General features: G+C 46.9%; 1 protein-coding gene across 2 annotated transcripts in view; it reads left to right on the forward strand.

Moving 5' to 3' along the window:
- The window catches only part of ARHGEF28 (Rho guanine nucleotide exchange factor 28), a 113,013-nt gene that overhangs the window by 72,777 nt on the left and 13,810 nt on the right, over positions 1 to 26,426 (forward strand). For both annotated transcript variants that reach the window (XM_075541167.1, XM_075541168.1), the window contains exons 18-22: positions 10,151 to 10,227; positions 15,846 to 16,024; positions 17,134 to 17,225; positions 19,780 to 19,962; positions 23,179 to 23,331. In XM_075541167.1, the coding sequence (XP_075397282.1) occupies positions 10,151 to 10,227; positions 15,846 to 16,024; positions 17,134 to 17,225; positions 19,780 to 19,962; positions 23,179 to 23,331 (684 nt within the window). The remainder of the gene's footprint in view (positions 1 to 10,150; positions 10,228 to 15,845; positions 16,025 to 17,133; positions 17,226 to 19,779; positions 19,963 to 23,178; positions 23,332 to 26,426) is intronic.

Here is a 26,426-nt window from a genome sequence, read left to right on the forward strand (position 1 = left end):
ATTTTTTTTTTGGTTCTGGGTCTTTGATGCCTGATACCTGATCCCATTGACACCTCATTCTAGTTGAATTCTTAAACCTGGCTACACATTAGAACCACTGTGGATCTTAAAAAAAAATGAATAATGCTTAAGACTTATCCTAAGATCTTTTCTGAGATAAAGGATAATTTGGGGTGTTTATAACAGTTCCAGGTGAGTGTGTGTAAAGCATGGGTGTTTATAACAGTTCCAGGTAAGTGTGTGTAGCTACGGTTAAGAACCACTGGTCCAGTCTCCTTGTTTTTAATACTTCATTTTAGTAACTTTATCAGGCAAGCAATGTGAGGAAGAGATTGTTACATTCTAGCCTCTCAAAGGTTACTGTACACCAGAGAATAATAACATTCTCATGGAGGTTGCAGTGATTGAGATGGGGCTAGTTGAATAAGAACTGACCATATTGATATACAGTGAAACCTGTGAGAGCCACACTGAAATGGAACAGACTTTTTTTCCAGGTCTTTCAAGTTCTCCACCTTTGATAGGTTTCAGTCTTGCAATATTTTGTTTCTATGTTTTAGTGGGGGAATATTTGTGTTTTCCTACTCTGACAGGTCTTGGACTTACATGGATTCTAGCAGGTTTTACAAGTTTCATTGTGTATAATAAAAAAGAAACACCCACAATTAGTTTGGTAACTTTGTGTTTTGGTGTTCGGTGGTTAGAGGCAAAATAGGTTCTTTTGAACAATCTGAAAAGAAGAGTAGCTCACACCTTCCTTAGAGTTAGTGAAAAAGAATATCAGGTCTATGTACATAATTAAGACCCAAGCTATCCTCTGACATTTTAAAGCACTTTTTTTTTTAAAAAAAGGTTACTTTTTGCCCTTTTATGGATGTAGCTGTTAGTTGCCCACAAGTTGATTCCAGCTCATAGTGACTGACACCACATGTGCTGAACTGAACCGACGCACAAGCACCTCCAGGCTGTGGCCTGTGGGAGGTCAGCCGCTAGCCTTCTCTTTAGGGCACTCGCTGTTTGGCCAGCGATGCAGCGCTTAACCATCGATATCACCAGGGACTCCTTGTCCACTCTCTCTACTAGAACCTCTTTTCTCTACTAGAACCTCACTTTTATTTGAATGCTTTCCTGCCATTAGAAAAAAATCATTTTATTAGGGGTTCATACAACTCTTATCACAATCCATATGCACATCAATTGTGTAAAGCACACTCATACATTTGTTGCCCTCATTCTCAAAATTCACTTTCCGCTTGGGTTCCTGGAATCAGCTCCTCATTTTCCTTTTTTCCCTCCCCTCCTTGCTCCCCCCTCCCTCTTGAACCCTTGATAATTTATAAATTATTATTTTGTCTTATACCTCCTGGCGTCTTCCTTTACCCACTTTTCTGTTGCCCATCCCCCCCAGAGAGGAGGTTATGTGTAGATATTTGTGATCGGTGCCCCTTTTCTACCCCTCTTCCCTCCTGGTATTGCCACTCTCACCGCTGGTCCTGAGGGGTTCATCTGTCCTGGATTCCCTGTGTTTCCAGTTCCCATCTGTACCGCTGTGCATCCTATGGTCTAACCAGGTTTTCAAGGTAGAATTGGGATCATGATAGTTGGGGGGAGGAAGTGTTTAAGAACTAGAGGAAGGTTGTGAGTTTCATTGTTGCTACACTGAACCCTGAGTGACTCATCTCCTCCCCACTACTCCTCTGCAAGGGATGTCCAGTTGTCTACAGATAGACATTGGGCCCCCATCACGTGCTCGCCTCATATCATTCAGGATGATATGATTTTTTCTCCCCCACTTTTGGTGCTTGAAACCTGGTCCCCTCGGCTCTTCATGATCACACATGTTGGTGTGCTGCTTCATGTAGGCTTTCTTGCTTCTTGACTAGATTGCCATTTGTTTACTTTCAAGCCTTTAAGTCCCAAGACGTTATATCTCTCGATAGCCAGGCAACACCAGCCTTCTTCACCACACTTACTTATGCACACATTTGTATTCAGCGTTTATGTGGGGAAGGTGATCACACAGGGATGGTTTTTGTTTTTTGGTGTCTGCTACCTGATCCCGTCAACACCTCATGTTCACACAGGCTTGTGTGCTTCTTCTCTGTGGGCTTTGTTGCTTCTGAGCTAGATGGTCGCTTGTTTGCCTTCAAGCCTTTAAGATCCCAGATGCTATATCTTTTGATAGCCGGACACCATTAGCTTTCTTCGCCACTTTTGCTTATGCACACATCTGTCTTCAACAATCATTTGGGAAGGTGGGTATCATGAAATGACCATTTAGATGAGCAAGGCACTCTTGTATTAAGGGAATGTGCATGAGGAGGCCCAATGTCCGCCTGCTAGCCTATTACTAAACCTATAAATATATGCACATAGGTCTATTTCCCCCATAATCATAAATATATTTACATGTCTGTATTTAGGCTTCTCTGTATGCCCTTTGCCTCCTACTCCTTTCCTCTATTTCCTTACACTTTCCTCCTGTCCCACTACCATGTTCAGCCTTGATTCTGGTTTCAGTAATTCCTCTGTTACCTTGCCCTTGATCACTCCCTACCAGTCTTCCCATCCCCTCCCTCCACTGGTTTTGAACCACTCGTTGTTCCCTTGTCCCTGGGTTGGCCAACACTCCCTCCCTTCCCCTACCTTCTACACTTTCATGTTCCTCTGGGACTGTTGGTTCCATTATTTCCTTCTCACATTGTTTGCCCAGCCTATCTTATCTAGGAGTACCTGCAGATATATTAATGTATGCAACAAAAAATTGGAGGTGACTTTGACAGCACCAAAGTGGCACATAAGAACATGGCGACAACAGCTGCAACACCGATAAGCTAACAAACAAAAAAGCCACTGACATACAAAATTTAAAAGAAGAGAAAAAAAGGAAAAAAAAAAAAGGCTGTTAGTAGTTCGAGGTCTGTTTGTTGACCTTTAGGAGTGTTTTTTGGATGAGTCTGATGGGGTGCCATGTCCTGGCCCCAAAGTCCATCCTTTAGCCTCCCTTGGGACCTCCTTGCTGTGTTTCCTCCGCCGCCCCATTGCATGCCCCCAGTGGTTTGCTTCAGTGTGGTGGGGTCAGCTCAGTCGCACATCCCACATTGTGTAGGGCCATGGTCAGTGCAGGATGTCACATCTTGCTTTGGGGCCGGCTATATGGTCCTCTCGGTACATTGGGCCCTCTGAGCCGGGCTATCATCCTCTGAGCTTGGTGGGCCCAGGTGTGCTCCGCTCCATTCTTCCTCCTTCCTTTGCTTCAGCTTCCTTCTGGGTGTGGTGGGGTAGGTCAGTTCTGTTCCCACACCAGACGATCTATTTTCATTTTCTGTGGTACTCCCCGACGATCTATTTTCATTTTCTGTGGTACTCCCTTCGATGGTAGGGGTCTGGCTAATTCTGGTTAGGGCTGGCATATGGTCCAGTCTCTTTGTGGATTCTTCCACGCGTTAACATGTTGCCCTCCTGGTTTTGCGTGTCATGGTGGGGTCTGTATGCATGTTCCAGTTCTGTGGGGACACAACCAATACTCTCCCCCTGGGTGGGTTAGTGCCCTGTTTCCCCTGTGCCATCAACTCAGTTTCTTCCCAGTGCTTCTCCCTCCACCTGCCCCCTTCCCCTTCTTTATGTTGGACTCTTATGTACCTCCCTAGGTGTGGCCTGCCCTCTCTCCAACTATCTATGCTTCCACCCATTTATTGCGAGATAGATGTTTATTCTTCTATTCCTGGCATGCTGATTGTACTTACCTCAGGGGACTCATGTTATAACTGTCCTTTTGAGTTTGGCTTACCTCGCTTAGCATGATTCCTTCCAACTTCCCGCGAAACTCCGTGTTTCATGTGATTGTCTGTGCTTTTCAGTGCTGCGTAGTACTCCATTGTATGAATGTGCCAGAGTTTACTAATCCACTCATGTATCAGTGGAAACTTAGGCTGTTTCCAAGTCTTGGGGATTGTGAATTGTGCCGCAATAAACACTGGAGTGCAGATGGCTGGTCGTGTTTTATTTGTTGCTTCCACCGGGTATATGCCCAGTAGAGGGATGACTGGGTCATAAGGTAGATTAATTTCCATATTCTTTAAGTATTGCCAGATTGCTTTCAACAGTGGTTGTACACATCTACACCACCACCAGCAGTGGAGGAGGGTTCCTACTTCACCACAGCCCCTTGTTGCTCTCTGACTTGTTGATTTGGGATAGCCTCAGGGGTGTTAGGTGGTATCTCATGGTTGATTTGATTTGCATTTCTCTTATGGCTAATGACCTGGAACACTTTCTCATATGCTTGTTGGCCATATTGGTCTCCTCCCTAGTGAAAGTTCTTTTCAATTCTTTTGCCCACACCCTTAGGGGGTTAACTGTTTTGCTCTTTTTGCAGGTCATGATGGTGTTTTAGATTTTAGTAACGAGTCCTTTGTCTGATGTGTCATTACTAAAAATCCTCTCTCAGTCTGTGGGTTGTCTTGTCACCCTCTTGGTGAAGTCTTTCGAGGTGCACAGATGCTTTTTTTCTTATTAAATCACATTTGTCAATTTCCAGTTCACCTGTGTGTGTACCCTTCCCTATTGCAGTGAGCCTATGAGTTCCCTGGGCCAGTGCTCTGAGGTTAGTCCCAATTCCATCCTTGATGGTCCTGATGGTTTGGGGTTTAACTTCTAGGTCTTTGATCCACCTAGAGTTTATTCTTGTGCATGGGGTGAGGTAAACATCTTGTTTCATCTTTCTACATGTGGATATCCATTGTTTCCAACACCACTTGTTAAAAGGGGCAGCTGCTTCCCACTTGGTGGTTTGGGGACCCTTGTCAAAGATCAGTTGTCTATATGCTGATGGTTTTATTCTTGGGCTTTCTATTCTTTTCCACTGGTCTGAGTGTCTGTCGTTGTGCCAGTACCACGCTGTTTTGACCACTGTAGTTGTGTAATAGGCATTAAAATCGGGCAAAGCGAGTCCTCCAACTGTGTACTTCTTCTTGAGGAGTTCTCTGCTAATTCTGGGTTTCTTCCCTCTCCATATGAAATTGGAATTCTTTGAAGAAGGTTGATGGTATTTGAATTGGTATAGCATTGGACTTGTACAGTACTTTAGGTAGGATTATCATCTTTACTATGTTAAGCCTTCTAATCCATGAGCAGGGGATTTCTTCCATTTGTGGAGGTCACTTTTGGTTTCCTGTAGTAGGGTCTTACCGTTTTCCTTGTATAGGTCTTTAGTATTTTTAGTTACATATATTCCTAGGTTTTTCAGTTTGTTCTTAGCTACTGTGAAGTGTACTTCCTTCTTAATCCCCTCTTCCATGGTCCTGTCCAATGTGTATAGAAAGCCTGCCGACTTCTGTTTATTGGTCTTGTATCCTGCCAACCTTCCATATTCCTCTATTCCCGAAAGTACTCCAGCTGTGGAGCTTTTGAGGTTTTCAGTGTACAGGATCATGTCGTCTGCAAGTAGCGATAGTTTCACCTCCTCCTCTCCCATTTTGATCCCTTTGATGCCCTTCCACTGTCTTATGTTGTTAGCCAGAACCTCCAAAAGATATTGAATAGAAGTGGGGACAGGGGGCATCCTTGTGTAGTACCCTTTTTCAGTAGGATTGTTTTTGTTTTTCTCCATTGACTATGATGTTGGCCGTCGGTCTTTCATAGATAGCTTGTATCAGCTTGAGGAACTTATCTTCCAAGCCTATCTTCATGAGTGTCTTGATTAGGAATGGGTGTTGGATGCTGTCAAATGCTTTTTATGCACCTATGGTTATTATCATACGGTTTTTGTCCTTTATCTTCTTGATGTGGTGTATAATATTGATGGATTTTCCAATGTTAAACCATCCCTGCATCCCTTGGATGAATCCTACCTGGTCATGGTGGATGATATGTTTTATATACTTTTGTATTGTATTGGCCAATATTTTGTTAAGGATTTTTGCATCTATGTTCATTAGAAATATTGGTCTGTAATTCTCTCTACCTGTGGGTTCTTTGCCCTGTTTGGGTATCAAAGTAATGCTGGCTTCGTAAAATGAGTTTGCCATCCTCTTCTATGTTATGGAATACTTTGTTGAGGATCGGTGTTAACTCTTCCCTGAATGCTTGGTAGAATTCTGCTGTGAAGCCATCTGACCCTGGGGCTTTTTTTGTTGGTCGGTTTTTGATGACCCTCTCCATTTCTTCTTTTGCTATGGGTTTGTTGAGATTCTTGATTTCTGTCTGAGATAATCTAGGGAGAGACTGTTTTTCCAAATATTTATCCACGTATTCCATGTTTCTGAATTCATTAAATACAGACCTTTATATTACTTTGTGATTATCCTTTTAATCTCATTGGTGTCTGTTATTATTGCCCCTGTTCCATCCCTCATCCTGGTTATTGATGTTTTCTCCTTTCTATCCTTGGTAAGCTTTGCCAGAGGACTGTCAATTTTGTTCATTCTTTCATAGAACGAGCTTTTAGCTGCATTTATCTTTTGCGTTGTTCTCTTGTCTTCCCACTGGTTTAATTCCGCCCTGATTTTTATTATTTCTTTTCTCTTGCTATTGGAGGGGTTGTTCTGCTGACTCAGTTCTAGTTGTTGGAGGTTTTGTATTAACGTATCTCTCATAAGCCTCTCTTCTTTTTTCTTATATGCAATTAATGATATCAAGCTACCTCTGATAACTGCCTTCGCAGTGTCCTATAAGTTTGGATACGTTGTATTCTCATTCTCGTTAGTTCCTAGAAACTTTCTCATATCCTCTCTAATCTGGGCCTGTAACCACTCATGTCGCAGGAGATCGTTGTTCATCCTCCAACTGGCTGTCCTTGCTTTTCTGGACATTCTCTTATTAATCTCCAGCTTAATGGCATGGTGATCTGAGAAAGATGTCTTGATAATATCCAGACATAGTATGTCTGGATAATATGTGTTTGAATTTACTCAGGCTGAACTCGTGTCCCAGCATGTGGTCTATTTTTGGAAAAAGAACCATGTGGACTTGAGAAGAATGTGAAATCCTTTGCATTTGGATGGAAAGCTCTATAAATGTCTATCAGGCCCTTTTGTCCTAATTACATTGTTTAGCTCTATGGCCTCTTTGCTGAGCTTCTTTCTGAGTGATCTGTCTTTGTCTGATAATGGAGTTTTAAAGTCACCTGCTATGATTGTTGAGTCCGTGATTTCTTTTTTCATCTTTTTAATAGTTTGACGAAATTTGCTGCACCATTATTAGGAACGTAAATATTCAATATGCTAAGTGCTTCTTGGTTTACCGCACCTTTGAGCATTATGTAATGGCCCTCTTTGTCTCTTTTTATGGTTTGAATCTTGAGGTCCATTTTGTCGGAGATTAAGATAGCCACCCCTGCCTTTTTTTAGTTACAATTTGATTGGTAAACTTTCTGCCAACCCTTTATTCCTAGCATATTCTTGTCTGTGCACTTAAGATGTGTGCCTTGCAGGCAGCAGATTGATGGATTATGTTTTCTGAGCCAGTCCTCAAGCCTTTTTCTTTTAATGCACGAATTGAGTCCATTGGGATTCAGAGTTATTATCATTATCTCTGGATTCATAGTTGTCATACCCTCTTTTGTGGTTTGGGTCTTTACCTATCTCACTTCATATCAGTGTGCTGGGTTTGAGTGGAGAGTTTCTATCTTGTCCTCTTTTCCATCTGAGACCCTCTTGTCCTGGTAATTGTTGCTGGCATGTTGGCTTCTAGATGGAGATGGGCTATATGGTGGTTTCCTGTTTGTTCTTGGTGGAGGTTGATCCTCTGGCCATAGTGTGTCAGCCAGTATCTTCCGCATGGTCGGGTGACATGCAGCATATTCTTTGAGTCTTTCCTTGTACCTCAAGATCATTATCTCATCATCTATCTTAATGGGTAACTTGGCAGGGTACAGGATTCTGGAGTGGCATTTTTTTCTTTCAGCTTTTGGAAGATGTTGCTCCATTCTTTCATCCTCTTTATGGTATCTGCTGATAGGTCTGAGTATATTCTTACCTGCACTCTGTTGTATGTGACTGCCTTCCTTTCTCTTGCTGCTCATAAAATTTTCTCTTTTTTTCTTGAAGTTGAATACTTTTACTGTTATATGTTTTGGCATGTTCTTCTTGGGATCTAGTCTAGCTGGTGTCTTTTCTGCTTCCCTGTATGTGTGCCTGGTTCTCCCTTATTATGGTGGGAAAGTGTTCTTACAGAAATTCCTTTTCTATCTTGGCTGTCAATTTGTGTGTTGTGTTGTGCTCCAGTAGAATGATTATTCGACTATTATTCCTCTTCATAGCATCTGTCATTGATCTAAGGCTATCTTCTGTTTCTTTAATTTTCCTATCTGTCTTTCTCACTTGCTTAGGTCTGTTTGAGTGTCCTCGAGATCACTGATACGGTTCTCTGCCTCCTAAAGCCTATTCATAATTCTGTGACCTTGTGTGTGGCTTCTGCTACCTCCTCTGTTAGCTCCTGCAATTCCTTTTGGTGGGTGGACTTCATCCTCTCTATTGTGGACTTCATCTCCTCTATCATTGCATCCTATTCTGGGTTGCTTCCCTCAGCTCCTGTATTACTGCAAGTTGACTTCTGAAAATTTCCTTCTATGGCAGATCTGTATCTGTTTCTTCTATGAGAGATGTTCTCTTTGCTACTATGTTTTGTCCCTCTTTTTTGTTGGGAGTGATGTGGTCTGTGATTTTTCTTAGATCCTTTCATAGGCCCCATGTTTCTGAGAGGTCAGGGGAACCTTATCTGTGTTACTGTTGAGGATTCTTTCAGGCCACTGCCTATGACCTACTTTACGGATGGGTCAGACTGCTGTGTAGGCAGAGTTCCCCGAAGGCTTAGTGAGCCTCAGTGAGTGCCCCAAGCTGCTTTGACTTGGTCTGTCTGGGTACCCTTTTTTTGTTTAGTAATAAAAAAAACTAAAGTTAAAAATTAAAAAACAATTTAAAAAATTTTGGAGAGGAAAAAGAAAAAAATGGAGAGAGAAAGAAGGAGAAGCTACAAAAGAGAGAAAAGAAGTGATAATAGTGGAAGTGGAAGGAGAAAAAAGAGATAGAAGGAAAGCAATAATGAAAAAGGAGGAGGAAAGAAGAGAAAAGAAAACACAGAAAGTAAAAGTAAGAAAAGAGAAAAACCAGCACGAGATAAAAAATAATATTTAAACATTTCCCCCTTCTTTTCCCTCCAAGTTCTAGTGATGCCTAATAGAAGGCGGAGGTGGGCTAGGCCTTGCTGCCATAGCTGATCTGGGCTCCAGAGCTGGGCTATGTGGGGGTAAAATCTCATCAGATCAGCAAGCCCTCCCAGGTCCCTGCAGGCCTGTAGAGTTGAGCCTGTGGGCAGAGGCTACTCGAGCGGGAGCTGCCCCCCAGGGGCAAGCCTCCTGCACAGGCCAGAAAAGTCTGGGGACACAAGGGGTGCTGAGGGAGGTACAAGCCGCAGCACCTGCATCCTATGCCGGCTGGGAATGGCTGGGGAAGGCCTAGAAGCTGGCGCTGGGGACCCCCGCAAGGCACCACAGTGGTGAGAGCTGGCTGGAGTGCACAGACAGCTCCGGCGGGGGCTGCAAATCGTGTCCTAGGCTCCCTGGCAGGCTTTTCCCATGGGCCGCTGGCCCTGTGAGCGGCATGGGCTCCTCAGTGACGTGTTCTGAGCTGGATCGGACAATGGTGTCTCTGGTGGGAAACAGCAGGCATGGCGCCTGCCCTCCACCCTGGGAGGAATATGCCATGGTAGGCTCAGAGCTCGGAGCCGCCGGCCGCTGGAACCTCCGCAGTGAATGGGAAGAGCAAAGCCGCTCCGGCATGAGTACACAGGCAGGTCGCTCATGCTCCCAGTAGGCAGGAACGCCCACGGTTGCTCCCCGGGCTGTTAGTGCTGGAAGGGGTTCCCGAGGCAGGCTTCCTGCCATTTTTAAAACTAAAACAATGTTGTGTTTTCCCCTGGAGATTGAATACGTACAAACACGTACAATTGCCTTGAACAGTTTTCCTCTAGGTATCTATAGAGCATAACTTTGGACATTTCAGCAAACAAATTTATAATGAGTCTGAATTATGGGCTTCTTATATTTATTAAATTGCTTTAAATTTCAAACACGAAATCACCATATTAAATAAAGGAATCTGAATTATGGTTAATTGTATGAATTAATCCTACTGTTTTTTCTCCTTTGAAGATATTCTAGCTCTACTTCTAAGTGATGTGCTGCTCTTTTTACAAGAAAAAGACCAGAAGTACATTTTTGCAGCTGTTGTAAGTATATGGCTATAAGATACGCCTTTTATTTGCTTTCAATCTGCATTCAGTTGAAAAATGCCTGAAGGTCCCAGTGAATTAAAATAGTTGCTGACTGTATACCCTGTATGTTGCCATTATTATTCGGGATTGCACTGTTCAGAAGCAAGCATCTAATTGGTTTGAACCAGCATGAAACGTGTAGTGATTTATCACAGTCGGGGTAGGTAGTCAGACGATTGAGCAATTTAACTAGTTGTGAAAATATTGGGGAAACTTTTGCAAGTGGTTGGTAAATGGGCACTGTCCTGAGTCACCCAAATGCCCCCTTTGATATCCTGGAAAGCTTGGTCTTTCATCTAGGATCCCCCGCATCTGCCTCAAGATTTCTTTTCAGTTTCAGCAATGGAAGAGTTCACTCTGGGCACAGCAGGACACCACCAAGGCAGCATCAGTTTCATAATTGCCATTGTGTTCCTTCTGCCAAACCAAGGAACACCATCCCCGTGTCTGGATTTAAAGACGAGGCTTCATGGTTTCTACTATGCTGTTGTAGTCAGGCGCTGTGCAGTCAGTTCTGACTCACTGCAGCCCCATGTGCAACAGCACGAGACGCCCATGCCTGCCGCCCTCACCCTCTCATGGTGCGGCCACCATGTCAATCCACCTGGTTGAGGGTCTTCCCCTTCGTGGCTGCTCGTCCACGCTACCAAGCAGACTGTCCGTCTCCAGGGACTGGCTCCTTCTGATAATGTGCCCAAAGTATGCCAGATGACAGTCAAGGGATCCTTGCCTCTGAGGAACATTCTGACTGTATTTCTTCCAAAGAGAGACTTGATTCATTCTTTGAGTGGTCCATGATAGATTCCAGTACCCTGCTAACACTGTAATTCAAATGCATCACTTTCTACGAATTGTTACTAATTACGATGGTTCTCGTGTAACATCGATCTTTGTAGTATGATGGATTGATCTCATTATCAGCACATCATTAGACCTGGGTCAGTGGCATAACCAGTATTTTATAATTGCATGGCCCAAAGTGACTTACATAAAGAGAAGGAGGAGGTGTCAGTTAATTCCTTGTCAGCATGATGGAGCCCAGGCTGGGGAGAGGGAAGCGTGCATGAGCAAAAACCGATGTGGGCAATAGAATGGTAGCTCTTAATGATGCAAACAGATGTTTGCCATCTATTGAATGATAGGGTGTCATCCATTGCAGCTGGTCTGGGCAAACTCAAAGCTTCATTAGGTTTCTGCTCCTGTGCTCAGAACAGTGAGCCCTCTGCCTGGGGATGAGATTCTGCTGGGAGAAGACTGGAACAGAGCCTCACCTCCCCATCCCTGCTTGTCAGGTCTACCCGATAGCCCCCTCCCTGGCTGCCTGGCACATTGGCTCTCATCAACACACTGATGCTGAATTGTATAAAGTTCAAATCTGTCTTCACAGAGGAGCGGGGAAGGATAATAAGGGGCCTTTAGCCAGGCTCCATGTCCCTGGTCTTTTTCAATGGCCTATATTGCAGATATCATGACAATCAGTTGAGTGGACCAGAAGCCCCTCTCTGGTGTTGCCTGGATGCTCTGAAAGAGCAGAGAGGACAGAAATAGAAGGTGATGATGGTGAGGACCAGGCTGGAAGAGAAAGCAAACTCACCCCACACCCATGTAGGAACACATGTTTTCCCCCCACCCAAATTACAGGCACCCCCAAAAAGCAAATCCTGCTGCTGAGGCGGGGCCCCAGTGCAAATAACCTGGTAGCTGCAAGTCAAGGCGCCTGACATGTTTTCTGGGACAACATAGGCTAGGGATTCCAGTCCGGGTGTGGTGCTCAACATGGGACGAGCTGGACTCAGAGGCATTTCTGTTACCCCAGATGGTCACTGGTGACACTCATAGATACCTTACCGCGCAGTCCACCCGGGTCAGCAGTGAAGGCAGCGGCACTCTAGTTTCTGTGTGTGTTTGGGTGAGCGTCTTTGATCATGGAGAGCTGTGCCACGTTGTGGATGCTGTTTCTGGAATAGGTTATCCTGCGATATAGATACAATTCACACAGGCTAGCCAAAGCCTTGGCCATGTCAGGAGGCAACAAAGGAAGCATCGTCTTAACCTTAAAGAGTCCAGGTTATCCTAATGCCCAATGATATACTTTTGGGTCGCATCTGTCTGACAGTAGCTCATGCGATGCAGACATCTTGTATTTTAACATCCTGGGGGGTGGGGTTGGTTTATTAATTGGAGATATTGGATACAGATAGCTAGATCTTCCAGCTCCCATCCTAGTATATTAGAAACTTTTCCTCATGCTAATCCCCAGAGATGGACATTCTCCTTTCTTTGCCCTTTCAAAAAGTCTTCTTTAGGAAATGCTTCTCTTGCTTGCTTCATATTACAGAAGAAATGATGAATTTTGAATTACCCAGAAGATAGGCTGCTGAAAGCCACAATAAGATGAAGTAATATATGTACAAGAGAGTTGTTTTTCTTTTTTAAAGGACACAGAAACTGAGGTAGAACCTAGACCAGCTAATAAACAGGAAATAAGGTGATACGTTCCTGTACCCCCAAACATAGAGTCTAGAAGGAGTCTCTTCAATACATAGAAAGATAATTGTGATGGGAAGAAACACTATAAAAGACAAAGTGAACATGTACACGTGCCAGTGCAAAGACCAAAATATTAAGCAACGTTAACCCCCCAAATAAAATAACAAAATAAAACAAATTAAAATAATCAGGTGCATTCTGACTCATAGCGTTCCTAAAGGATCAAGCAGAGGGCCTTGGACCCTTTGAGCTATGGAGGCTGTCAATCTCTGGGGGGCGGGGGCAGAAAGCCCCATCTTTCTTCTGCAGAGTGGCTGGTGGGTTCAAACGGCTCACCTTGTGGTTTGCAGCGGAACACTAATCCTTCATGCCATCTCGGGCTTCAAGCACTCCTCAGGACAGCGACCTGGATGTGGTTCAACAAGGGAGCTAAAGACAACCAGACACAAACCAAACTCACTGCCACTGAGTCAAGTTCAATTGCTAGTGACCCTGTGTAGGGGCTGTGAAGCTGTAAATTGTAGGGAGCAGACAGCATCTTCTTTCTCTATTGGATCCATAGCAGGGATATTAAAAGTGCTCAAGGGTTCTGCCTACTCTGAGAAGACACCAGGAAGCTCTACTTGCAAAGATTCTCTGAAATAAAAAAGATTATTTTAGAGGCAGAAATTGGGACTACAGAGACCAGTGGTTTGTACCATCATCATCTATGTATGTGTGTATATGCATATATGTACACATGTATACATATGCATGTGTGCATGTATGTGTATGTATAGAGGCATATATGTGCAAGTGTGTACATATGCATGCGTATGAATGTGCATATGTGTATGCATATGCACACACATGTATGTATGTAGGTATGCATGTGTGCCTCTGTGTTTCTGTATGTATTTTGTCCCCTGTAATCTATTCTAAGAAGAATGGGCTATGGCAGGCCTGGCGCTTCAGATGTGGAAAGGCTGTGTAATGCTAGGAGCGCAGACAGACCAGCACTAGGCGTCAGCAGGGAGGGATGGGGTGGCAGGCTCTGCATACAGGCGTCGCTCAGTCCGTGAGGGAGAAACAAAACCACATCCAGCAGCTGAGCCCATAAACAGTGGTGGGAGCCGCAAACCATAGATGATTCTTTATATTTACCCCCAAAGCCCTTCCTCCTGGAGGCATTCAGCAATGACTACATATTCAAGTCAGCATTAGCAGAGGCTTCTTCGACTGGATGCCCCCAAGCTTGGAGCAGTCTGTTGAGGGAACCCAGGCAAGGTGGCAGAAATGGTGACTGACTTGTGGCTTGGATTGAAAGTTTTAGGACCCCACCCCCATTTATAAAAAACTGCCCGCTTCTGTTTCCTCTCTGATGGCAATCAGCTAAACTCTCATTCTAGAGACAGTTTTTTTGGACTGCCTGCTATACTCAAGGCAATGTGCTACGCTACAAAGAAAAGCGAGACTCCTGCTCACCGCACGTGGCTCTCTACCAGTGGGGCACTGGCCCATTTCCAGGGAGAGCGCTGCAAGTTGTGTTGCATTCAACTGTATGGTACAAGAGTCAGGAAGGCTGGGTATGCCTGGGAAATTCAGTCTTCTTTCTTACCTGTCATTTTTATAGTCTAGCCCCTTATATTTGGAGGTTCAGTTCCTATCATCTTAGTGAAACGGTAGCCCTGGTCAGTGGCAAATCTAATGGGCTTTTCAGAGTTCTCCAGCCTCCTCAATTTCTTGGTAATCTGTGAGGTACAACTTCTGATCCCTTCTCCAAAACCCCTCCATTCTTGACCCTTGCATTTTTTTCTCTTTTTTAAAAAAATCACTTTATTGGGGTCTCGTTGAATTCTTATCACAATCCATACATCAAGAACATCCAAGTGTCAAGAGCATTTGTACATTTGTTGCCATCACCATTCTCAAAACATTTGCCTTCTACTTGAGCCCTTAATATCTGCTGCTCATTTCCCCCTCCCTCCCCCCTCCCTCATGAACCCTTCATCATGCATAAATTATTATTTTGTCATATATTACACTGTCGATGTCTTCTCCTGCCTTCTTCTCTGCTGTCCATCCCCCAGGGAGGAGACTATATGTAGATTCTTGTAATCATTTCCCCCTTTCTACCTCACATTCTCTCCACCCTCCAGGCATCGCCACTCTCACCACTGGTCCTGCAGGAGTCATCTGTCCTGGATTCCCTGTGTTTCCAGTTGCTATCTGTACCTATGTACATCCTCTGATTTAGCCAGATTTTTAAGGTAGAATTGGGATCATGATAGTGGAGGGAGGGGTGGGGAAGGCATTTTAGAACTAGGGGAAAGTTGTATGTTTCATCGTTGCTACCCTGCACCCTGACTGGCTCATCTCCTCCCCACAACCCTTCATTAAGGGGGTGTCTGGTTGGCTACTAATGGGCTTTGAGTCTCCACTCTGCACTCACCCACATTTTCAATGATATGATTTTTGTTCCTTGATGCTTGATACCTGATCCCTTCGGCAGCTCGTGGTCACACAGGCTGGTGTGTTTCTTCCATGTGGGCTTTATTGCTTCTGAACTAGATGGCCACTTGCTTATCTTCAAGCCTTTAAGACCCTAGACGCTATATCTTTTGATAGCTGGGCACCATCAGCTTTCTTCACCACATTTGCTTATGCACACGTTTGTCTTCATTGATCGTATCAGGGAGGTCGGTACCCATTGATATGAATTTTAGCTCTTTGATGTCTGATAACTGGTCCCTTCTGCACCTTGTGGTCAGACAGGCTGGTGTGCATCTTCCATGTGGGCTTCCTTCCACATGGAAGAAGCCCCCATGAAAGACCCTTGCAGTTTGGTTTGTTTTTCCCATAGCTCTTATTGTTTTCTTTCTTTCAAGAAGCTGTGCTTTCGAACACCAATTCTTAAGGACAGACGTTCCACTAGACCCTCCTTATGAAGCTTTACTTCCTCATGCTCTCCTGCTTGCAGATCCGGGGCTCTTTTGACAGACAGGTAGCCTCCTGCTGCCTTCCTTCGCACCTGGCTGTCTTTGATGAGACCCCGATCTCCGCTCTGCCGCGGCTCCATCTGGACATCTTTGTGTTTTGCGTAGGATCAGAAGCCGTCGGTCATCTCTCTGCAGAAGCTCATTGCCAGAGAAGTTGCGAATGAGGAGAGAGGGATGTTTCTCATCAGCGCGTCATCTTCCGGTCCCGAAATGTATGAGATTCATACGAATTCCAAGGAGGAGAGGAATAGCTGGATGAGGCGGATCCAACAGGCCGTAGAGAGGTAACCTCTTGTTTGTGTGCGTTTTCTGTGAAATGGTTCTATTCAATTGGGGAGCATATTCTAACAGTGTCTCCTCTGCCTGGAAACTCTGCCTCAACCCGAAGGGTCTGCTCCTTCCCTCCTGCACCTGCCTGCAGTAGCCCCTCAGCTGTACCTTAGTCCTCCGCACCTCTCTGCATGCTCTGCCCGCCCCTCCCCTCCGCCCGTCTGAGTCCTGCCCAGCTCTGCTGCACCTCACGCCTCACCTCCTCTGGGAAGACCTTCAGCCAGAGCGGTTTCTCCCTTACCTGCGCTGCTTAACTACCTGCTCTTCAAGTGGTCATTAGGTGCATGCCATCGCGAGTCTTGTCTCCTGTATCTCTTTATGTACAATGTGTTTATATACAAGAAGACTGGAAGCCCCTGGAGGGCAGGTCCCTGTTTTACGTTCCTCTGTGTGCCCAGCATCTAAGAGTCCTGCAATAAACAGTTTTGGATGGGTGGATCTCAGTGCTCTAAGCACATTGGTTCCGGTCTCGTGCGAGGACGGTGTTTTGTGAAGGGGGTGCAGGAGGTGGGAAGTGATTCTCGTCAGCGAGCACTTGAGGATTCGGACCTCGAGTGAACATTCTGTAGAAGGTCATCCACGTACCACTCCCCACTGGGGCCGGTACTCTACTGCCACCCCTCTGATCCTTGCACCCCACCTCCATTCAAAGGGGACCTACCCAAATGTAGCAGGAAGCAACCATTCTTGTTGTACCCGATGCTCGCCTAGGTATTGTGTGTGTGTGTTTGTGCTTGTTGGCATGCTGCGGCCTCCTGTGCTGCTGTCTTTGAGATATGTGTCATGTTACACGAGGGGCCTTCAGAAGGTTCACGGACCAATGACCATCTCGTGTTCCATGTACCATGTTCTTTTCAGAGTACCCTCATACAAGGTCCTGTGCATGCTCTCGAAATCTAAAATTTCCGGCGGGGTGCATGATGAATTCTCTTGATGCTGATGTTATTACTTTCAAAAAGAGAATGTGCTCTGCATATTTCCCTAGTTCCCACATCTTTCTAATGAGCCCGAGGACCCTGGGGTTTGGCTTCAGTCGTTTCCCTTGACTGTTTGTTTTTCAAAGTTGCCCAGAAGAAGAAGGGGGGAGGACAAGTGAGTCGGATGAAGAGAGGCGGAAAGCAGACGCAAGAGTGGCCAAAATTCAGCAGTGTCAAGGTACGGTGCTGGTGCGCAGGCTCCCGAGCTAAGGCAAGTTCTTTGCATGTTGGGTGTCCTTGTCAGGGTTCGATTTTTTTTTCTTAAAAACAAATCATTTTATTGGGGGCTTGTACAACTCTTATCACAATACATCTATACATCCATTGTATCAAGCACATTTGTAATGTGTTGCCCTCATCATTCTCAAAACATTTGCTTTCTCCTTGAGCCCTTGGTATCAGCTCCTCATTGTTCCCTCTCCCTCTCCACACCCCCTCCCTCATGAACCCTTGATAATTTATAAATTATTATTATTTTATCATATCTTACACTGCCTGACGTCTCCCTTCCCCCAGGTTTCTGTTGCCCATCCCCCAGAGAGGAGGTTATATGTAGATCCTTATACTCGGTTCCCCCTTTCCACCCCATCCTCCATCTACCCTCCCAGTATCGCCACTCTCACCACTGGTCCTGAAGGGATCCATCCGCCCTGGATTCTCTGTGTTTCCAGTTCCTATCTGCACCAGTGTACATCCTCTGGCCCTTCTCTAGAATGACAGAACCAGTGACAGACAGACATTCTCTCTCTCTCTCTCTCTCTCTCTCTCTCTCTCTCTCTCTCTGTACACACACACACACACACACACACACACACACACACACACACACACATTCTACCTGAGGCCCTCGCAGTCGAGTGGGCTACACGCTGAGCTGCTAACTGCGAGGTCAGCCTTTCACAGCCCTCAGCCACTCCTTGAGAGAAAGATGAGGCGGTTTGCTTTTGCAAAGACCTGCAGTCTCAGGAACTCAAAGAGGGCAGTTCTCTGTCCCATGACGTTCCATGAGTCGGAATTGACTCGATGCCAGTGGATTTGGGGGACACACCTCCACACAGGCATAAAGAGAAAGAGGGGGATCGTTTGGCTCCTGTGGCCGTGGGGGTGGGTGAGTCCCACATCTGTCCATTAGGTGGCAGCCTTCACGCTGCAGGCTGGCATTCCAAGAGCCATTGCTGGGACAGAAGTGGACAGAGTGGAGGGACAGAGCGAGAGCTGCCAGACTGTCGACCTGTAGTCTGGAGGCCGCACATTGTTCGTTCCACAGATGAGTTGATTCTGTTCCACCCGGCTGCATTCCATTACATTAGGGAACAGCCAGGAGGTTTGTGATTGGCCAAACTGGTGGGCCCCACCGCCTAGCCAAGTTGACCCATGAAATGAGCATCACCTGGTGAAGCCCACTGCCGTCCGCTCAGGGTGTAGACAAAGAGATTAATTCAGTCCTGGGCAGCTGAGGGCCCCTCCCTCATGCTCTCACAGCAAACCAAACTGGCCTGAGGAGTGCCTCAGGTAAGATGATGGTCTCGCCCTCCTTTGCCTTCGTGATCAGACATAGATTTCTAGACAGGTATGTGCACCACACACGTAACTCCAGACTCCCGGGCAGTGGGAAGGAGGTGTGCATGGGCATGGGTGGCTGATGGCCTGATGTTAGACCCAGCACTGTCACCTCACAGCTCTGTGACTCTGGCCCTCAGCTTCCCAATCTGCGAAGTAAGAGAATTAGATCAACTTGCTAATTCTCAACTCTGGCTAAATACGAGCTTCACTTGCAGGAGGACTCTTACACATGCTGCTGCCCGGACCTCACCCTCCACCCACTGGGCCACATTCTGTGGGCAGAATGGGGAGTAGGGCTGTTACTCTAGACTCTGACAGGTGGTCCAGAGGCACAGAGGGGCTACACATCACCCCCCCCCCCCACACACACACCCTCCCGCCATGCCCCCAGGATCCAATGCTAGCTAAGAGCTCTGTGAGCTCTGGAAATTCTTCTCTGACCTGTCGAAATCAGAGGGAACCGATGCATGCAACAATGGTCCAGGAAATGGGATGTTCAGAAACAGAAACCAGCGTGTGGGGTGTAGGCCAAGGACTGGCGCAGCCCACGGAGGGGCACGTCTTCGCATTGTTTTCTTTGGTGGGTAGTCACCGCTCTTGCACAATGCCGCCTCAGTTTGTGTTCCTGAGCTTAGTGTTTCGACTTAGGAGAAAACAGCCGGGATAAACAAGTGATGGCTTGGCACCTTTTTCTGGAACAGGAGGATGAGAGATCAGATGACATTTATTGAGCGCCTCACGTACAGGAAAGACAGTGGAGAGGTGTAGACGCATATGATGGAGGCCACCCCTGGGCCACCGAATAGGAAAGGCGGGACTGGACCCCGAGTCTGTCCCACTCAGCTACCGGTACTTCTCTTGGGAAGCAATAACCATTTACCATTAAATTGGTCTGACTTAGGGGAACCCTACGTGTGTCCAAGCAGAACTGGGCTTCGGCAGGGTTTCAGCAGCTGATAATCTGGGAGACTCTCAACAGGTTCTGCAGAGGTGCCACTGGGTAGACTCCCCCTGTCAACCTTTTGGGGTTCACCCTGAGTGCCACGCAACGAGTCCTTGTTAAGACCAGGCTGCTTGCTAATGACCCAGACCTTCATCTCGGAACTTTGATCCTCATGCTGTCACCTTGTTGGCTGGGTGCTAACCTTTCTGGTACCACTGTTTCCCAGAGCTCCTCAGTAACCAGGACCAGCAGATTTGCAGGTACTTGGAAGAGAAGCTGCATATCTATGCGGAACTTGGAGAACTGAGCGGGTTTGAAGACGTCCATCTCGAGCCCCACCTCCTCATTAAACCCGACCCCGGGGAGCCTCCCCAGGCAGCCTCTTTACTCGTGGCAGCACTGAAGGAAGGTAAGTTGCCTGGAAAGAATTTGACCTGAGAGATGCAGCAGATGTGTATTGAGCAGCTACCTTGTCCCTTGCTGCGAAGGCCACAGCAGAGGAAGATGAAGTCCAAACCCTGCTATAACTCAGATGGCGGTGGCGTGTCCTCAAGTTGGTCCTGTGTCCTCAGGACCCTGTTCGACAGCGTGGCACTGCCCTATAGGGTCCCCAAGGGGGTCGGCTTTAGAGGAACAGACTTTCAGGTCTTTTCTCAGGGGTGGGTCCTTTCAATTCACAGCCAAGCACGTCACCGTTGCACCATCAGGTGCCTCTGTCTCCCGGATAGCCCTGTGGTTAAATACCCCAACCAAGCTCCCTGCCCCTGTCTAGTACAACTCGGAGCCACTCTGTCGAACAGGGGTCTGCACACTTTGAGGGTGGAAGAGCCAATCTTGTCACTCACGACCATTCAAAAAGAGCTGCATGTGCTGGCCAGTGGCTGTTTGCCAACTCTGCTCCAGAGCAGTGGGCTTCAGTAGGCGGACACTTGAGGGGCTGGCAACCGGACCGAGCAGTGTCTCCTTCTGTTGTGCATAAGGTCACTATGGGCCAGAGCAGAACCGCCCCCGTGGGTTTCTGAGACCGCTCCTCTTTACAGGAGTACAGCGTCTCATCTTTATCCCTCAGGGCAGCTGGTGGTTTCAAACTGCCGACCTTGCCCTTAGTAGTCCAATACCTAACCACTCCTCCACCAGAGCTCCCGTGGCTTAAAGAAGCACACTGCCTCTCACCACAACATTGAGAATGCTTAAGAGCAACACTTGCGTGTGGGTGGCTTGCCGCTCCTCTGGGAGGAGTTTGCGTTCTCAGCTGCCTTCGATGGTCATGAAGCTGAGGCGCCCTGAGGCGTTACCCGCGTTACAGGGCCCAACTGCGTCATGAGAGGTCCTAGTTTGGAATCCTTATGGGAGCAGCTCTTTGTAGGCTACTGTGAAATTAAAAAGAAAGAACGAAGGAAATGGGTTTTACTTGACGTAGGATAGAAAGTCATTGGAAGCTTGCAATTGTGGGTTTGACTTGACCCGATTTATGTCGGCACAAAACCAGGGGCTACCGAATGGAGACCCAAATGGAAGAAGACTGGATTCTGTGCAGACCTGATGGGAGCAGTTACAGGAGTTGAGACGAGATGTTAGTGTCTTGGTCTAGGCCAGCGGTTCTCAATCTGTAGGTCGCGACCCCTTTGGGGGTCGAATGAACCTTTCACAGGGGTCACCCAATTCATAACAGTAGCAAAATGACAGTTATGAAGTAGCAACAAAAATAATGTTATGATGGGGGGGGGTCACCACAACATGAGGAACTGTATGAAAGGGTCGCGGCATGAGGAAGGTTGAGAACCACTGGTCTAGGCCAAAACTGTTGGCAATGGAAGCAGAGAGAGAAGTGAGCATGGTTGAGCTAAATTTTACAAATAAATAAAGCCAGAAAGATTTTCAAATGGATGGAACCAGTGATACCGGATCCCGAGGATGTTATTAACTCAGCTGTCCTCCGTGTTAGCCAGTGGTTTGCGCTTCTACTGCCAATGCCCGCACCACCCCCAGCCATCACTTATGCGGTAAGGCAGGTCCACGTACTTCACATGCCCTGGCCTGGTGGAGGTGCCAGGACCAGTCGTGTGCCCAGCTCAGCAGGAAACCTAGAGGAATTGAAATACTGGATGTGGCACAGGTGGGATACTCACCCCTGAGTCTTCGATCAACACCCAGAATTGCAATACCAGAGAACCGAACCTGTTACCGGTGAATCAGTTCCAGTTCATGGTAACCCTACATTTTAGCAGATTCTTATCAGGATGAAGAAATCACTTGCCGGGACAAAAAAAGATGGTTCTGTAATGACCCTTAAGGTGCTTGCTTCCCCCAGCCTGCCTCTCCCTTTCTGTACCTGCCTCTTTAATTCCCTCCATCCATCAAGGCACGGCTCAGTGTTGCCCTGCTTCTCCTTGCTACCATAGCACGTTATAACGTTTTAATAACTCAACAATAGAACTTAGAGCTGACCCTCTGCTACAGTGTATCACAGTATGGTATTTAGCATATTGCCAGGGGCTATAACTACTTGCACATGTTTCTTTACTCCGAAAACTGAAAAATTCCCTTGTCTGGCTAGGTGCCATTGAGGTGGTTCTGACTGATAGCGACCCGGTGCGCAGCACAAGGAAACACTGGCCGGTCCCATGCCATCACACGTGTTCTGTCTGAGCCCATCTCTGCACACTTCCCTTCATAACTATCACATGTCCAATAGCCCGAGAACAGTCAATACCCTTGAAGCTTATTGACCTGAATCCCAGGACGGGGCGTTTTCGTATTTATTTTCTGCCAGGCTCAGTTTCTGAAATGCTTTCACTACTTTGTCATCCACTTCACTCTTTGTAATGCCGGGTCTCTTGCCCTGGATTCTTAGCATTAGGACTACCCGTAGGCCTCTCAGAACCAGGCTGTTCCTCCTGCCAGTCCAGGACCTTTTAGTACAAACACTGCACCCCGCTTGCCTGGGTGGGAGGTTCCCAATCTAGACAGGTCCTCAGAGTAGCCAGGGCAACTCCCCCTCCCTGCAGTTTTCTCCCCTTGGGGAATTTGATCCTATAGGTCTGGGATGAAGATTGGGCTTTTTTTTTTTTTTTTTAAAGCAAGTTTAGGGAAATACTCGAAGAACAGCAAATATTTTTAAGTGGCTGGCTTTGATGCCTGGTACTTACAAGAAGTTAAAAACATCCTGTTTTCAACTTGAACGTTATAGTGAAGATTTGTTGTTTTAATATCATGGGTTTATACCTCACCGTTGAATAAACTTGTTATCGTAGAGAGATGCTGAGTGTTCTGCCCTAGATCTCAGACGAGAGCACTCCGTTTGTGTGGATTGCTGGATCCCAGAGAGTGGAGGCTTTGCAGGCCGCCCGGCGAGTCTGTTGCGGGTCGTCTGTGTGGAGAGCTGGATCACAGAGAGTGGAGGCTTTGCAGGCCGCACGGCGAGTCTGTTGCGGGTGTTGCTTTGCATGCACGTTTGTGCTTTAAGCAACCCTTTGCAACCTGCTAAAGCCGGGCCTGGCTGTGTCAACAGAGGCACAGCCCAGTCGGCGACTTGCCAATGCCTCCTCTAGATGAAGGTGTCGCTGTCGATACTGTTTATTGTATGTGCAGCGTCAGTTGTTTATTCGGCTTTCGTTGTTCCTAGCTGAGAGCCTGCAGGTGGCCGTGAAGGCTTCCCAAGTGGGAGACGTAAGCCTGCCCGCAGAGGAGAGCTGTGTGGAGCCTGGCTTGACGGATGCGCTCCGGTCTAGTGCTGGGCCTGCACCTCCTAGTGACGGACCAGGACTCTCTGCTGCTTGTAAGTGAACATCCAGGCCTTTCTAGTGCATCTCACAGTGACCCCGGGAGCACACAGCGGAGTCAATGCTTTTGCTTCTGTTTGGAGAGGGCTTGATGTTTTGTTTTGGTTTTTTAAACAGGAAGAACCCTGAGGATAAATGTGCTAGTGTGCTTCCCAGACAGTCAGGGCTTAGAAGGTGGTTGGCAGCTTAGACGGCTCAGCTTCCCAGGCCAGTGGGGCTGTCTCCAAAGCTCACTTTTGCGCACATTTGTCTTTAGTTTTCTGAATCCAGCTTGGAAATAACTTTCTACTTGTTGAGTTTTCAAGAAGGGTCCCTGAGAGAAAATAACTTTTATACTCAAGTTCATTTCTATCCACTGAGCAGACTAGCTTGGAAAGCTGGGAACACCTGCGCGCACACGTGCGCGCGCGCACACACACACACACACATCCAATAAGAGGTTTAGTGGCACTGCTAAAGGCGGAAGTGCTAGAAGATTCCTGACGACGTTGTAGTTCAGGTTCTTTTTGCTCACTGCCATCGAGTCCCGGCCGACTCATAAGGAGCCTAGAGGACAGAGCAGAACCACCCCTGTGCTTTCTTAGGCTGCAAGTCTTTAGGAGAGCAGGCAAACTCGTCTTTCTCCCAAGGAGTGGCTGGTAGACTTGAACTGTTAACCTTGTGGTCCACGATGCCACCAGGACTCTGTAGTGTTTAGGCTAGAATTCATTGATCAAAACACTTTCAATCTATATGTTAAACACTGAAAGCTGGGATGTAGGGAATAGGTCTAGGCGATTCCTCAGAACCTAATTAATTAAGTGTTGTGTTCAGAGTTCCGATGCAGATATAAGTATAAGTACACATTGTGTAAAGTCCACCAGGCATTCTGTGACACAGGACATTGTGATTTGAATGCTGTATTAAAACCTTGAATGCCATATTAAAACCCTACAGGAGGCAGCTTTGGTTGCCCTTGTAGATGCCGTTTCTAGAGGCAGTGGTGGCAGCTGAGAAAGGACTGGCAAGAACAGAGAGCATGCCCAGGCCTGCCCGTTGTTCTGCCTGCCTCTGCACTGAGTACAGCCCTCCACAACCTTCCATAGCCTGGGCGCCCATGCGCAGAGCCAGGTCCTGTGCCTCATTGACCTGTATCCCACCCTGGGCCAGTGATGCGAGACCTTGGCTTTGGAGTCATTCAAATCATTCAACTCAACTCAGACTCCTTCCACGGAGTGAGTCCAGTACTCCAAATCAATCTCACTGCCATCGAGTCCATGCCGACTCACACAACCATACAAGCCAAGGCGGATCAGCCCCCGTGAGTTCCCAAGACACCTTCTTCCTGGGAATAGTCCAGACTCGGAGCCATCGCCTAGGACAGGGTAGAACTGCCCTTGTGAGATTTTTGTGACTGTACGTCTTTTTGGGAGCAGAAAGCCTCTTCTTTCTCCTGGGGAGTGGCTGGGAGTGGAACTGCTGACCTTGCATGTAGCCGCCCAACTCGTAACCCACTATGCCACCAGGGCTTCTGTTAGGGGAAAGTCGTAAAAAGGAGACCTATTTTACCTTAAACACACACGCGCACGCACACACGGGATCTGAGGAGTACAGGTGCCGCTGTTGTCTGCATGAGCTCAGCGGCGCCCCCGTGTCTGCTGTACCCCCATGTTCCCAGGTGAGCACCACACCTCCACAAGGCCTCACACTCATTAGAGAAAACGTCTTTACTAGCCAGAGTTTGGAGGATGAAATTACCTGCAACTTTCTTTGGTTAATTAAGCTACATGAAGTGTTGACGATCTTTTTAATTCTCTACAATTAAAAGAGACACAACAGGACCAATTGTTTCTTCCCCCCTTCAGGTTCGGTGTTACCTAATCCCGAGTTTCTATTTTCAGAACGGGCACACGTGTTTTCCATTGCTCCTGTGCCTAGCATCCCCGGGGAGTCGCGCTGCCCTGGATGATAGCCCTTTTAAAGAAGAGCCTCGTTATTCCAGTGAGGAAGTTCTTGCTAAAAATACGCTCGGGGATCTTCCCAGGCGTGCTGCCTCACCCCTGCGACAGCTGGAGAGGCTCCTTCCCTGTGGCTGCAGCTGCTCCGCATCTGACTCCACCTCCCCTCGCCGCAGGGCAGGCTTCTCTCTGCCTGGGTCCACATCTCCGGTGACCTGGGAGAGTCCCATGGGGACCTCGTTGCATCTGCTAGACTCGTTGAGAGGGTTTATGGTGGTCTGCTAATCAGGTTCATGTAGTGTAGAGGTCCAGCAGCGGGTTGGCCTATTTGGTTTGGGGCTGAATTAACATATAGTGCTACCTGAGTTTGGGTAACGGAGTTTGTAAAATAACAGGCAGACAGCGATTCCTAAAGGAAGATCTGTAGCTGAATGGGTTGGCTCAGTGACTGTCTTTGAGGATTGGGCACCCTGAGCTGGGCTCCTGGCAGCCTGCACTTAGTGACCAATACTCAAAACCAAAGTCACTGCCATCAGCTCTGTGATGACTCATACAGTCAGACAAGACTGGGTTGAACTGCCCCGGTGAGTTTCCAACACTGTAATTCTTCCTGGGAATAGAATGGTCCTTCTCCCTTGGAGCGGTGGCTGGTGGTTTTGAACGGCTGACTTTGCAGTTAGCCCAACATGCAACCACTACACCACCAGGGCTCTTTTGGAGACCAATGAGCACCTTATTTCCTCAACACAACACACAAACATTATTTCCCAAAGTGGGTCATACCATCCCCAGAAGGGCGCTGGAACAATCCAGGGAAGGCTGCCCAAGCAGATACCTACACTTTAATCTGGATTATGGGCTGTCGTGTAAGCGTTTCTCATGGCCAGGGGGTGCTGAGTAATTTCTTTTTCCCTGAAAAGAGAGTTTGAGGCCAAATAAGTTTGGAAACCTATGTGGTAGATGAATATATTTTCCATAAAATTGTGTCTACCAGACAGTTCTTAGGACAATTTAAAATTGAATACAGGAATGGGGGAGGGGGAGACTGACCTACATTCCATTTTTCTGTCTTTTTAAAAATTTATTTAAAAAATTTCCCCCCATTTTTGTCTTAATTGAGCCTGCCACCAGCTTCTTTACCCCGCTCAGTCTTC

This window comes from Tenrec ecaudatus, chromosome 2 (genome assembly GCF_050624435.1).
Source record: "Tenrec ecaudatus isolate mTenEca1 chromosome 2, mTenEca1.hap1, whole genome shotgun sequence".
Lineage (NCBI taxonomy): Eukaryota > Metazoa > Chordata > Mammalia > Afrosoricida > Tenrecidae > Tenrec > Tenrec ecaudatus.